The sequence below is a fragment of the Bos javanicus genome, chromosome 6 (assembly GCF_032452875.1).
Source record: "Bos javanicus breed banteng chromosome 6, ARS-OSU_banteng_1.0, whole genome shotgun sequence".
Lineage (NCBI taxonomy): Eukaryota > Metazoa > Chordata > Mammalia > Artiodactyla > Bovidae > Bos > Bos javanicus.
This window is the reverse complement of record NC_083873.1, coordinates 22418750-22433404: the sequence shown is the minus strand read 5'-3', so window position 1 is coordinate 22433404 and position 14655 is coordinate 22418750. Positions and strand designations below refer to the sequence as shown.

The window sequence follows — 14655 nt, the reverse complement described above, 5'->3', positions numbered from 1 at the left end:
AAATGGCTTGTCAGCTGTCATTTCCCTTGAAACTCTGGATTCCAAACAACAGAGAAGGGAACAGCATTTTCCAACATTTCCTATGTGCCAAAAACTAAACCAATCATTTCATACAATTAACTCATTAAATCCTCACAATAATTTTATAGGGCTTGAGTGTCTTCATCATTCAACAAATACGGCAACTGAGAGATAAAGTAACTTACCCATTGCATCAAAGGACTTGTTCTCGCTGCTCGTGATAACAATGCACACAAATACAAACAGCGGTTCTTTTTCACCTGATGTCATTATGTACTTACGTATCTTCTGAACATGTTGTCTGTTTTGCCAATGGGAACACTGTTGAGCAGGACTACTGCAACTGTATCGATACCCTCAAAAACCAAATTTACTTTACTCCATGTGCTAAAAAAAGAGATTTTTAAAACAAGATGAATAAAACATTAACTTAGATAACTAGTCTTTTTTTATTAAGAATGAAAGGAATAAATATTTCAGAGAAAATATACATTCTTGGAAGGCAATTTTCAATAAAATTTTCAGAAATACTGCTTTAATACATTTTTATGTTGAGTCATCCAGTTTAACTTTCTTGATAATATTTCAATCATTATCAAATCACGACCATGACTTCTAATTTCCATGCATTGACTTTTCCCCTAGAGCTTCACAAAGTTCTTATTTGAATCAAGTTCAATATTGATAACAGACACAAAACATTTTCACAAACTATTACATTTACTGACAGTAAGAGAACATATTAACCAACTGGCAAGTATCTATGAGTAAATATTATGTGCCCAGTACTCTGCTAAGCCTTACAGAGAACTAAAACAGTCTCTGAATTTAAGGAATCTGAAATCTGTTTAGCATTCAAGCCTAAAACACAGGAAACAAAGAGAAAGTTTTCAATCTCTTCTACTTTGTGATATAGTCTTGATGAACAGACTACAAGTGATATCAGAGTTTATTATAAGGAAGGACTTCAGAAGGAAACAAGAGTTTAAAGAACAAAATAAATAAAATGTGGTATATCCATACAATAAAATAGTATTCAGCAATAAAAACAAATGAAGTACTGGTGGACATGACAACACAGAACTTGAACTTGAAAACATCATTATGCTAAGTGAAATTAGCCAGTCATAAAGTAGGTATATACTGTACAAATCCATTTCTTTCAGATTTCCAGAAGAGAAAAATGCATAGAGATAAAAAATAAATTGGCAGTTGCCTAGGGCTGGGAGAGGACTAGGGGGATGAGGATGCAGGAAGTGGTATGGGATTTGCAACAGTAAGCAGCATTTTCACAGACAAGCAGAGAAGGTTCAACTTGATCTGCCAATTAAAAGGAAGACACTCTCATTCTTAAGCGAGAATATCATGGTAAAATAAACATTTGGGGGCTTTCCTGGAGGTTGAGTGGTTAAGAATTCACCTAACTGGTTCAATCCCTGGTCCAGGAAGATCCCACATGCCTCGGGGCGACTAAGCCCATGTACCACAACTGCTGAAGCCCAGAGCCCATGATATGCAACAAAAGAAGCCATGGCAATGAGAAGCCTGCACATCGCAACTAGAGAGTAACTCCCACAGCAATAACGAAAGCCTGAGCACAGCAATAGAGACCCAAAGCTGCCAAAAAATAAAATAAATAAGAATTTGGAGGGATGAATCTAATGTTTCTACATAAAGAAGACTAGAGAATACAAAGACAAAGCAAGAAATCTTAGTAGGTAGCACAGGCCTAATGCCAGGTATTAAGGCCTAGGCAAAGGTATAAAGGCCAGGTATAAAGGCCTAGGCAAAGATGGAAACTTAGAAATGAGGAGGCAGGGGCTGAATCAAGAGAAATGATAGGCAAAAATTAACAGGACTCAGAAACAGGCCAAATACAGGAAGATGAAGAAAAGATATGATAAGCCCAAAACTCCTTGGGCATGGGAGATTGGGAAGATATTATACTCAGAGAAACAATGAGATGGCTGGAATCTGATGCAAGCTTTAAGTCGGACAGTCAATTGGTTAACTAAATGTTGAGTCCAGGATGAAAGAGCACCCCCTATTGGAGATATTTTAAGTATTAGCTGGAAATAAGAGTCTGGAACACTGTAACTCCATGATATTGAGCACTATTTTCTGGCTTTATTTCTCTTTTAAGAAGCTAGTGATTAATTACGCCCCACCCCCCAAAAAAGGTCATATTAAAAGGACAGAGGGTTTTTTTTTTTAATTTAACAATAATGGTGATAGATATTAATATAATTAGGTTGAAGCTTCCAAGGTGGCCCAGTGGTAAAGAATCTGTCTGCCAGTGCAGGAGACGCAGGTTCAGTCTATAGGTCAGGGAGATCCCCTGGAGTAGGAAATAGCAACTCACTCCAGTATTCTCGCCTGGAAAATTCCATGGACAGAGGAGCCTGGCAGGCTACAGTCCATGGTATTGCAAAGAGTCGGCCATGACTGAGCAACTCAGCACATGCACATATAATTGGGTTACATTCTGCTACATAGGACATTACTGAAAACTATACCATATCTTTCCTCGTGTCCTCATGATATAATATAAGGCCAATACCATAGTTTCTGTGGCTGGTTAACACTATATCAAACAAATGATGTATATCTAAGACTATGTGACAATATTGTAAATATATACACGTTTGGATTACTGGGAGAGCAGGGAAAAGAAAAGGCGGATAAAAGAACTAAGTCTAGGTGATGCCATTATAACCACTGGAAAAAAATGACTGAATAAGAGATAATTCTGTGACTGATGATCAGCAGCACAATCCTCATACACAAATCAAAACATAAATCATATTTTCACTTTTATAGTTCAGGCTTTAGTATGACAATGTAACCTAAACAAACAAAAGATTACTGCAAACAGAAAAAGAAGAAAAGTTCAAATAATAATAATAAATGAATAAACAGACATAGATATAAATATAGATATATACACATATGTACCTCATATCAGAGTGGAGTTTAAATTTCTTGATATAGGTCCAGTTATCCAAGGCTATCCATCTATAGTCAAGGTTATTAAATCTGTAGTAAGGATCCTGGTGATAAAAAATACAGTAGGTGATTAAATATGCAAAAATAATTAATTAAATAAGCATGAAATAAACTAGTAATGATATTTATTTATTATCTAAAAATCAATTAACTCTTGGCCTAGGATTGCAAGCATTTCATATGCTGGCCCATCCCATCCTCAAGGCTAAAGCTCCATCTATTTAAGAGACCATTACCTTTCAAACAAAGTTGCCATGGCATTAGCATCCTAAAAATACTAAAAATATTTTTAAATGTAAAAGTCTAACAAAATACCTGAAATGAAAGCACGATGAGCTATAACTATTACAGTTTCATTAGGGCTTCCCTGTTGGCTCAGATGGCAAAGAATCTGCCTGCAGTGCCAGAGACCTGAATTCAATCCCTGAGTCAGGAAGATCCCTTGGAGGAGGGCATGGCAACCCACTCCAGTATTCTTACCTGGAGAATCCCATGGACAGAGGAGCCTGGTGGGCTACAGTCCATGGGGTTGCAAAGAGTCGGACATGACTAAGCGACTAGGACACACATAGTTCCATTATCAAAGAAATACGTGGAGATGTGGAAATGAAGATTGGGTTCCCCTGTTAAAACCAAACACAGACCCTGCAAGATCACAGCAGAGAATGAACTTGCAATGGTGTGACACCATCAGGCACTCACTGCTCTCTGGTTCTCACTTTGCATTTTGCTGCTACTATCCCAGCTGGCTTCCCTGGGGGGATGCTTCCTCTCTGTTGCCCAAAGATCAGCCAAATTCCCAGCTCCTTGTATTTACTCTGCATTTACAAAGTTATTTTTCACTCAGCTTTACTGTAAGTGTGTGCATGCCAGGTCGCTTCAGCCATATCCAAGTCTTTGCAACCCTATGCACTGTACCCCACTAGGCTCCTCTGTCCATGGGATTCTCCAGGCAAGAATACTGGAGTGGGCTGTCATGCCCTCCTCCAGGGGATCTTCCTGACCCAGAGATCGAACCCTTGTCTCTTACCTCTTATGTCTTCTGCATTGGCAGGTGGGTTCTTCACCACTAGCACCATCTGGGGAGCCCTCAGCTTTACTACGCTATGCTTAGTCAGTCAGTCATATCCGACTTTTTGTGACCCTATGGACTGTAGCCCATCAGGCTCCTCTGTCTATGGGGATTCCCCAGGCAAGAATACTGGTGTGGGTGGCCATGCCCTCCTCCAGGGGATCTTCCCAACCCAGGGGTCAAACCCAGGTCTTCCACACTGCAGGTGGATTCTTTACCATCTGAGCCACCAGGAAAGCCCAAGAACACTGGAGTGGGTCACGTATCCCTTCTCCAGGGGAACTTCCCGACCCAGGAATCAAATTAGGGTCTCCTGCATTGCAGATGGATCCTTTACCATCCAAGCCATCAGGGAAGCCCTCAGCTTTACTGCTGCTGCTGCTGCTAAGTCGCTTCAGTCGTGTCCAACTCTGTGCAACCCCAAAGACAACAGCCCACCAGGCTCCCCTGTCCCTGGGATTCTCCAGGCAAGAACACCGGAGTGGGTTGCCATTTCTTTCTCCTAAGTGAGCACAAAAAGTATTTCTCCAGAGAACAGAGCATAGATACTGTCAAACTTACAGACTTCATGTTTCCTGTACTAGCCTAGACCAGGTCTGCAAACTACAACCCACAGGCCTAATGCAGCTTGCTATCTGTTTTTGGGTGGCCAGTGAACTAAGAATGGACATGTATCAGTAAAGTTTTACAGGAGCACAGACAGGTCCATTCCTTTGTAAATTATATACAGCAGTTTTCACGCTATAATAGCAGAGCTGAGTAGACATGACAGAGACCAAATGACCCATGATGCCTAAAACAGTATTAATAATATCTCGCCCTTCATGAGCCTCTGCCTTAGATGACTGGCCTGCTGGCTGTTCACAGATGCTATTCTATCTGAGGGTCCAGCCCCAATTCCTCGTCCATAATACTTACGTCTTTCTTCCCCTTCTCATTTTCTACCCTTTACCTTCCTGATGAGGGCTCCCAGGCAGGAGGCAGAATGGTACAAGAAGCTTTTTAGTTCACCTGTCTGTGAACAACACCACAGCTACACAGGGGGACACCGGGCAGGCTCAGAGGGCTTCTTGCCTCTGACTGGGCCAGGGCCAAGGGTGATTTCCTCAGGAACTCCAAGTTGAGAGGGAAAAGCCAGCTTTATCTACGTTCCGCGGACAACAGCCAGCTGGGCACCTGCCCAGGGCACAAAATGTAAGAGGGACTATAACATCACTGGGTGTGTATCAAGATGGAAAGAAAACGTGTCAACCAGAAACTACTCCTGACTGGAAGAAACATTTTGGTATCACAGGGGCGATCAGCAGTTAACCAGATTTAACAACAACCAATAATCACCAAACTGACTTTTAAGGTCTGGTTAACCTGTGAGCTTTTTATTCTGCTAAATGGGGGGTGTCAGGCCCAGCCCACTTGCTTCGTTTTCTTCTCTTCCCCCACACACGGCGCCCAGCACTTTCCACTGAACTAATGTGAAGTAAATAGTTAAGGATACAGGTTTGAAGAGGCACCTAAATATAAGCCTGCCCATGTGTCTCCACCCTGCCCTATTTATAACTCTACACTATGGACTCAATCCAATATAGTTAAATATATCAGGAGAAAGAAGGTGTGAAGGCTAATGTAGTTGCAACACTTCAACCTGCTAAAGTTCAACCCGCTAACAACCTCAGGGATGGCTGACGAGGCACAAGACTGCTTCCTATCTCCCAGATCCTTGAAAGAATCAGCATGTTGAGCTCCAGGGGGTAATCATCTAAGATACATTTTTTCTAGAAAAGGAGAATTCAGATGTTAAATATTTCCTATTTCTTGAAAGAAGCAAATCTGGAAAGGCTACAGACTCAGTTCAGTTCAGTTCAGTTGCTCAGGTGTGTCCGACTCTTTGCGACCCCATGAACCGCAGCACGCCAGGCCTCCCTGTCCATCACCATCTCCCAGAGTCCACCCAAACCGATGTCCATTAAGTCGGTGATGCCATCCAGCCATGTCATCCTCTGTCGTCCCCTTCTCCTCCTGCCCGCAATCCTTCCCAGCATCAGGGTCTTTTCAAATGAGTCAGCTCTTTGCATCAGGTGGCCAAAGTATTGGAGTCTCAGCTTCAACATCAGTCCTTCCAATGAACACCCAGGACTGGTCTCCTTTAGGATGGACTGGTTGGATCTCCTTGCAGTCCAAGGGATTCTCAAGAGTCTTCTCCAACACCACAGTTCAAAAGCATCACTTCTTCAGTGCTCAGCTTTCTTTACAGTCCAACTCTCACATCCATACATGACCACTGGAAAAACCACAGCCTTGACTACACGAACCTTTGTTGGCAAAGTAATGTCTCTGCTTTTGAATATGCTATCTAGGTTGGTCATAACTTTCCTTCCAAGGAGTAAGTGTCTTTTAATTTCATGGCTTTGCAATCACCATCTGCAGTGATTTTGGAATCCAGAAAAAATAAAGTCTGACACTGTTTCCCCATCTATTTCCCATGAAGTGATGGGACCGGATGCCATGATCTTCGTTTTCTGAATGTTGAGCTTTAAGCCAACTTTTTCACTCTCCACTTTCACTTTCATCAAGAGGCTCTTTAGTTCCTCTTCACTTTCTGCCATAAGGGTGGTGTCATCTGCATATCTGAGGTTATTGATATTTCTCCCGGCAATCTTGATTCCAGCTTGTGCTTCCTCCAGCCCAGCATTTCTGATGTTGTACTCTGCATATAAGTTAACTAAGCAGGGTGACAATATACGGCCTTAACGTACTCCTTTTCCTATTTGGAACCAGTTTGTTTTTCCATGTCCAGTTCTAACTGTTGCTTCTTGACTTGCATATAGGTTTCTCAAGAGGCAGGTCAGGTGGTCTGGTATTCCCATCTCTTTCAGAATTTCCCACAGTTTATTGTGATCCATACAGTCAAAGGCTTTGTCATATAAAGCAGAAATAGATGTTTTTCTGGAACTCTCTTGCTTTTTCCATGATCCAGCAGATGTTGGCAATTTGATCTCTGTTTCCTCTGCCTTTTCTAAAACCAGCTTGAACATCTGGAAGTTCACGGTTCACATATTGCTGAAGCCTGGCTTGGAGAATTTTGAGCATTATTTTATTAACGTGTGAGATGAGTGCAATTGTGAGGTAGTTTGAGCATTCTTTGGCATTGTCTTTCTTTGGGATTAGAATGATAATTGACCTTTTCCAGTCCTGTGGCCACTGATGAGGTTTCCAAAATTGGTGGCTTATTCAGTGCGGCACTTTCATAGCATCATCTTTCAGGATTTGAAATAGCTCAACTGCAATTCCATCACGTCCACTAGCTTTGCTCGTAGTGATGCTTCCTAAGGCCCACTTGACTTCACATTCCAGAATGTCTGGCTCTAGGTGAGTGATCACACCATAGAGATTATCTTGGTCATGACGATCTTTTTTGTACAGTTCTTCTGTGTATTCTTGCCACCTCTTCTTAATATCTTCTGCTTCTGTTAGGTCCCTACCACTTCTGTCCTTTATTGTGCCCATCTTTGCATGAAATGTTCCCTTGGTATCTCTGATTTTCTTGAAGAGTTCTCTAGTCTTTCCCATTCTATTGTTTTCCTCTATTTCTTTGCATTGATCGCTGAGGAAGGCTTTCTTATCTCTCCCTGCCATTCTTTGGAACTCTGCATTGAAATGGGTATATCTTTTTTTTTTCTCCTTTGCTTTTCACTTCCCTTTCTTTCACAGCTATTTGTAAGGCCTCCTCAGACAGCCATTTTGCTTTTTTGCATTTCTTTTTCTTGGGGACAGTCTTGATTCCTGTCTCCTGTACAATGTCATGAACATCTCTCTATAGTTCATCAGGCACTCTGGCTACAGACTATATGATGACAATTATATGATGTTCTGGAAAGGCAACGCTATGGAGACACTAAAAGCATCAGTGGCTACTAGAGATAAAGAAGGAGAGAAGGATGAATAGGTAGAGAACAGAGGATCTCTAGGGCAGTGAAACTATTCTGAATGATACTATGATGGTGGGCACATATCATTATATATTTGTCAAAATCCATAGAATGAATAATAATATAAACTACAGACTTCCAGGAATAAAAATGTGTCACAGTAAGGTCCACTGATGGTACAAATGTACCACTCTGACAGGAGGTGTTCGTAGTAGGGCAGCTGTTCATGTGTGGGGGACATATGGGAACTGTCTGTATTTTCCATTTAATTTTGCAGAGAACCTAAAATTGCTCCCCCCGCCAAAAAAATAAATAAAACCTATGAAAAAACTACTCTAAAGGCAAATACCTTACTCTCTCTAAAATAAAAGTTGTGGAGGCTCACATTACATTTATAATAGATACTGCATATGCTAAGCAACCAACTTAATTTGGTTCCGGAGTGGTCTGATCTCCTCTGCTCATATTAAAATTGTGAGTCTTGTTTGAAGCAAACAGCAGCTCAGCATTACCTCTGATGAGTAAGGACCCACATAAGTAATGAGTTGTTAAAACAAAGCCATGAACCCTAAAGACAGTAAGAGTATCACTTGTTGACCATTTACTTTATATTAGCCTCCAAGATAGTCACTCAGTTACTCTAATCCTTATAACAAAATTGTGCAGTAAATACCATTTTATAGTGGAAAAAACTAAAGCTCCAAAGGGTGAAGTGTCTTTCCTGAGGTCCCATGACAAAGCAGAAGTACATCCAGGGATGAAATAAACTTAGGCCAACACCAAAGTCTGCATTTTTTCAACTGAACTACAGGCTTCATTCCCATTTACCTACACTTTTATACCATCTGGTACCAGTCATTGTATCTGGTGCCTACTGTTTTTGGTAGTGTATGTGTATTTACAATATATTTTCAATATGTGCTTGTGTTCAGTTGCTCGGTTGTGTACAACTCTTCACAATCAATATAGTTTCTTATATTTTTAAGTGTAGATTTGAGTAGGAAAATCTTTATCATGGAGTCCATGCAGTAATTAAAAATTTTTGAAGATCTATATTTATAGTTATGACCAACCTAGACAGCATATTCAAAAGCAGAGACATTACTTTGCCAACAAAGGTCCGTCTAGTCAAGGCTATGGTTTTTCCTGTGGTCATGTATGGATGTGAGAGTTGGACTGTGAAGAAGGCTGAAGGCCGAAGAATTGATGCTTTTGAACTGTGGTGTTGGAGAAGACTCTTGAGAGTCCCTTGGACTGCAAGGAGATCCAACCAGTCCATTCTGAAGGAGATCAGCCCTGGGATTTCTTTGGAAGGAATGATGCGAAAGCTGAAACTCCAGTACTTTGGCCATCTCATGCGAAGAGTTGACTCATTGGAAAAGACTCTGATGCTGGGAGGGATTGGGGGCAGGAGGAGAAGGGGACGACAGAGGATGAGATGGCTGGATGGCATCATTGACTCGATGGACGTGAGTCTGAGTGAACTCCGGGAGTTGGTGATGGACAGGGAGGCCTGGCGTGCTGTGATTCATGGGGTCGCAAAGAGTCGGACACGACTGAGCGACTGAACTGAACTGAACTGAATAGATACAAACAGATGTTCATCATATATTTTAAATGAAGTAGCTTACAAAACCATCTCAGGGATTGACTTCATATTTTATATTTCTCTGAATCATTTTTGTACAATAAGTACTGAACATTTATTATTCTTTTAAAAAGAATTTTAAAGTAGAGAATAAGAAAATTGTATCAATATATCAATTGTATCAACCATCAACTCTGTGCATGATAAAAGTAATGTTTTATTATTGGACAAAAGAGAAACTGTCAAATCATGGGATACAAAAAATTGCTTAATTATTTGAAAAAACTCAAATGGATCAAAATTTTAAATACAAACATACAAAAGAGGAAACATAAAAATACTAGAAGGAGAAACTACAGGTAAATATTTAATTAGGAGAGAGAAAATTACTTACAAAGCATAATACCAAGACAGAAACAATCATAAAAGAAAAAAGTTTATAAGATTTCAACAAATAAAACTTTAAAACATCTATATAATAAACTATATCATTAACACATGGAAAATTTTGAAAATATATAAAAAGAGATCTAACAAATCTATATTTTAAAAGACAGTCAATAATAGATTAAAAATAGTCAAAATAGATTAAAAATAGTCAAAAATAGATTAAAAATAGGAATAAGTAATCCCGAATCACAAATAACATAAACATATAAAATTTTAAAAGACAGTCAATAATAGATTAAAAATAGTCAAAAATAGATTAAAAATAGGAATAAGTAATCCTGAATCACAAATAACATAAACATATAAAAATGGTTAACCTCACTAAAAAGTAAATTGTTTCTATTTTTGATTTTTTTAATAATATTCAAATCTAGCACTTAAAATAAGCACTCTAATAAAGTCACGACAGGAGTGTAAAACTGGTACAATTTTTATGGAGAACAATTTAGATGTATATAGTAAAAGAAAAAAATGTATATTCTTTTGAATCAGCAATTACACTTCTAAAAATTTGTCTAAGAAAATAAGAATGTATACTAACTAAAATTTAGCTAAAAAATTTCCCCATCATTGCAGAATAAAATCCAAAGTTTTTCTCAATGGCCTTCCTGCATGATCTACCCTAGAGGCCTACTTTTAACTTATCCACCTGCCCTCTCGGTCATAGGGTTACAGCCACACTTGCCTTTTGGCTATTTCTGGAGCTCACCAAGCATGTTCCTGCCTCAAGGCTTCTCCTCTCCCCACTGCCATCTTTTCTTCCTTTTTTTGCTGGAAATGCATTTTGGCTTAAAACTGATCTCCTCAGAAGATCTTTATCAAAATGGCTATCTTTAACCACTTTTTAAAAAATAGAATCTTTTCCAATCAGCCTTCATTCTCTCTTCTTTTAACCTGCTTTATTTTTTTTTTCAGTATATCAGCTGTCACTATATTATCTATTAATATCTGTTTATTATTTATCTCCTCCACTAGAATGTCTATTGGGACAAAAACTGTTTTCTTCACCACTTGATTCTGAGAGCCAACTCCTGGGTAGGTTGATAAGAAGTCCAGGGTGCTCCAGGAGGAGAAAGGGGTCCAGAGTCCTGGAGAAGGAGAAAAGGGCCTGGGGCTCTCAAGGAGAAAAAGACAAACTTATTTTCTACATTGCTTTGTTTTAGTCAGTGTAACATGCTCAAGGACATGCTTCTCCTTAACAAGGTTTTCTGACTAACCTTGTTATCTCAAGACTTTGTGGGAGTGGGTCTGGTAAGACCTTTCTATTGTTAGTTCTAATCTTGTTAATTTAAGATATATATTGTGGGAGTGGGTGGTCTGAGGCTCTCTAGAAGATAGGGGTCTGGTTCTCAAGAAGGAGAAAAGGACATTTTTTTTCTTTAAGCCCAGAGCTGATGACTGAACAACAAAACAATTCATCTTGCTCAAGGATATGTTTTCCCTTAAACTCTGTACCAATGATTATATGACAACAATGTATCCTGCTTGAGGACTGTTTCTCCTTCTTGAGAACTTTCTGACTAATCCTGTCATCTTAAAAATGTGTATTATGGGAGTGGGTCTGGTAAGATCTTTCTATTGTTAGTTCTAATCTGTTATCTTAAAATGTATATTGTAGGAGTGGGTCTACAACCTTAAGACATTCTTTTGATTTACTGTAATGACCAAGTGAAAAAAGTATATTTTTTTACCTCCCTAAGACTAGCCAGTGGGGCACTCTCAGTCCCCTTCTGATGTTTATGTCAGAGGTTTTCTCTGTCCCTTTTTCACGTTAATAAAACTCTGCTACACAAAAGCTCTTGAGTGATCAAGCCTGGTCCCTGGTTCCGAAGCTAAATCTTCTTCAGAGATCATGAATCCATGGTTCACCATAAGCTATCAATTCCAAGCACCTAGAATAATGCTTGGAGGTACCAAATAAATATTTATGAGATAATTAGATGAATGACTTCAAGAAGATATGTTTCAAGTTCTCATGTAAACACCATATTTAGACCAGCATCTGCTCTAAGCTATAGAATATTTCCTGAGGTCAACACCAAGAATGGATGTTATAATAAAGCAGGTGGAATAACAACATCATATTACTCAACATGATACTTGATGTAGGTTATTATCAATAGTCCTGGAGTTCCCCAGTCGCCAAAAGCTCCCCATCTCTTATCTATCATTTAATACCTACATTTACCTTGTTGTTGTTTAGTCACTAAGTTGTGTCTGACTCCTTTGCCACCCCAAGGATTGCTGCTCACCAGGCTCCTCTGTCCATGGGATCCTCCAGGGAAGAAAACTGCAGTGGGTAGCCACTTCCTTCTCCAGGGGACCTTTCCAACCCAATGTCTCCTGCACTGTGGATGGATTCTTTACCACTGAGCCTTCAGGGAAGCCCACATCTACCTTATTGAAACTTAAAGTTTTCCTAAGAATTTATTAACAGATCTAACAGACATTGTAAATTGTTCCCATGAGGAAAAGTCAGTTGTTTCAGTCGATGAGCACATCATTCACTTTAACGAGTAACAAAATGTTTCTTGGTACGCAGCCCTGTAACATGGAACAGTATTCTGATTTACTACAGCCACTAGTGATTTCCCATCGCCTTAATCAGGAAAATGAGGCAGGAGAGACACTGCAATATAAACAAAAGCATCCTCACAGTATGGGTTAGTGAAGCCTTAGGGTCCATGTCATAAGCAGTGTGTTAACTAAAAATAGTTTAAATACTTAAGTTTGAGAATGACTTACTTAAAAAAAAATAAACAGGACCATGGTCAGTGTCATTTACATTTGTTTCTTTGAAAAAGAGCTAATGATACCAGATCAGAAATCTACATAACCTGTCAATTGTCCTGTCATTTAAGTAAACTTTGAACTATATTCCTGACAGTTAACTCCAGTGCTTTAAAAATACATGATTTTTCAAACCACCAGGGGAAGTGTCATACAATACAGAAGGCCATGAAGTCAGGCCAGGCTGATTTAGAATTCCATTTCTGTCACTCTAAATTGCTGTGTGATCTTGGGTACATTCTCTAACTTCTCTGGGCTCCATAATTCGTATCATCAATAAAACGCATATAAGAAGACTTATTCTTTAGAGTGGCAGAAACGGAATTCTAAACCAGCCTAGCCCGACTTCACAGCCTCCTATACTGTGTGACACTTACCCTGGAGTTTTTAGGAGGATCCGAACAATGTGTGCCAATCACTTATCAAGTACATCTTGTCCCAAGCAAAGCCATTAAAGATATGCAGCAGATGGAAGGAAAAAACAGTGGGAAGTGGCAGTCTGTTTGCAAACCTCTACCCACAGGCAGCCAAATAGGAAAACGTCCTCCATAACAAGTCTATAAACTGAAGCCTCTATTGGGACACACACACCACATCACATGCAGTGCAAGGAAACAGCATCTTTCTTCATATCCCAGCCTTAACGATTATTTAGCCTTCACACTAGCACTGACAATCCTAACCTTACACCTGCGCGTCTCTTCTCCTCAGCCTATGTGCTGCTGTATCAATTCCAAATCTGACCCTAAAAGCGAAAATGAAAAACTAAGGCATTATTGAATATAGTTAACATTTACTTCGGAAAACACTATCGTCCCCTGCAGTGTTCAGGTAGTTGAAACACTCATCCCCCGCCTTAGGCTCTGTCAGTGACATGTCCTTTCTAATCCACGCTTCAGCGGAGAACCATGGCAATAACACTGCCAGTATAACTGCCTGAAGCTCCGCTTTCCTGAGTTACTGCGGCCCCAGTGTGAGGGTGGCTCAGTCTCCATCTAGCCCGGACCCCAGCGGTGCTCTTCGCCAAGAGCAGATACATTGCCTCGTCACCCTCCCCGCCACGTCCAACGCCCTGGAGACCACAAGAAGCAAAGCGGAAGTTAGTGCCAAACCCAGGAGAACACCGCCGGGCTCGGGGGCGGCCAGGCTGTTCCTGGGCCCTTCTCACCGTGCGAGGGACCTGGGCGCAGATTCCTGGCGGGGCGGCCGCACACAATACCTTGATGATCCTCTTGTTGAACAAGGCGCTGTGCACGCAACCGGGAACCGCCGCGGGCAGCTGCAGCGAACCGTTCCCGCTGTGGATCTTCCAGTTTCCCCGCAAACTGATGCTGACCACCTTGGTAGCGAAGCCCGCACCGCACGGCGCAAGCAGCAGGAGCAGGCGGAGGAGCATGGTGTTGCCCGGTACCCGCACAGGGCAAGAACCCGAGGGATGCGGTGGGCTGCGGAAGCCACGCTCGGCCTGAGCTCTGGCTGTCCCCGCCCCGGGGCCCGCCCCCGGTCCCGCCCACGCCCCCGATTCGCGGCCACGCCCCCAGGTCAGCTGAGCTAAAGGCACCTCGACGGATTCCCCAGCTCCGCGGGCGGGCTGGCAGCGCAGAGATCGCTCGGTTTGGCGGAAGCCTGCGGTCGTGAGTGCTGGAGCCGCTGCACCTGTGCTTCGCTCCGGGCTCGGATCGCTCTGGGCTCGGACTGCCGCGGTCTGCGTCCTCCTCTGGGCTTATTCCAACTGCTTCGGCGTGTGAACGGAAGGCGAGAGCCATGCACGGTAATTGGGACACACAAATCTCTGGGCGCAA

General features: G+C 41.2%; 1 protein-coding gene across 2 annotated transcripts in view; it reads right to left on the bottom strand.

Annotated features, from left to right (window-relative positions):
- Window positions 1-14339, bottom strand: part of MANBA (mannosidase beta) — a 127382-nt gene extending 113043 nt beyond the window's left edge. The window contains exons 1-3 of one of the 2 annotated variants that reach the window (XM_061419512.1): window positions 14022-14339; window positions 2977-3071; window positions 303-408 (exon numbers count right to left, since the gene is read on the bottom strand). In XM_061419512.1, the coding sequence (XP_061275496.1) occupies window positions 303-408; window positions 2977-3071; window positions 14022-14249 (429 nt within the window). In that variant the 5' untranslated portion in view covers window positions 14250-14339. The remainder of the gene's footprint in view (window positions 1-302; window positions 409-2976; window positions 3072-14021) is intronic. The other variant, XM_061419513.1, reaches the window with a different exon arrangement.
- Between the last annotated feature and the right edge of the window lie 316 nt (window positions 14340-14655).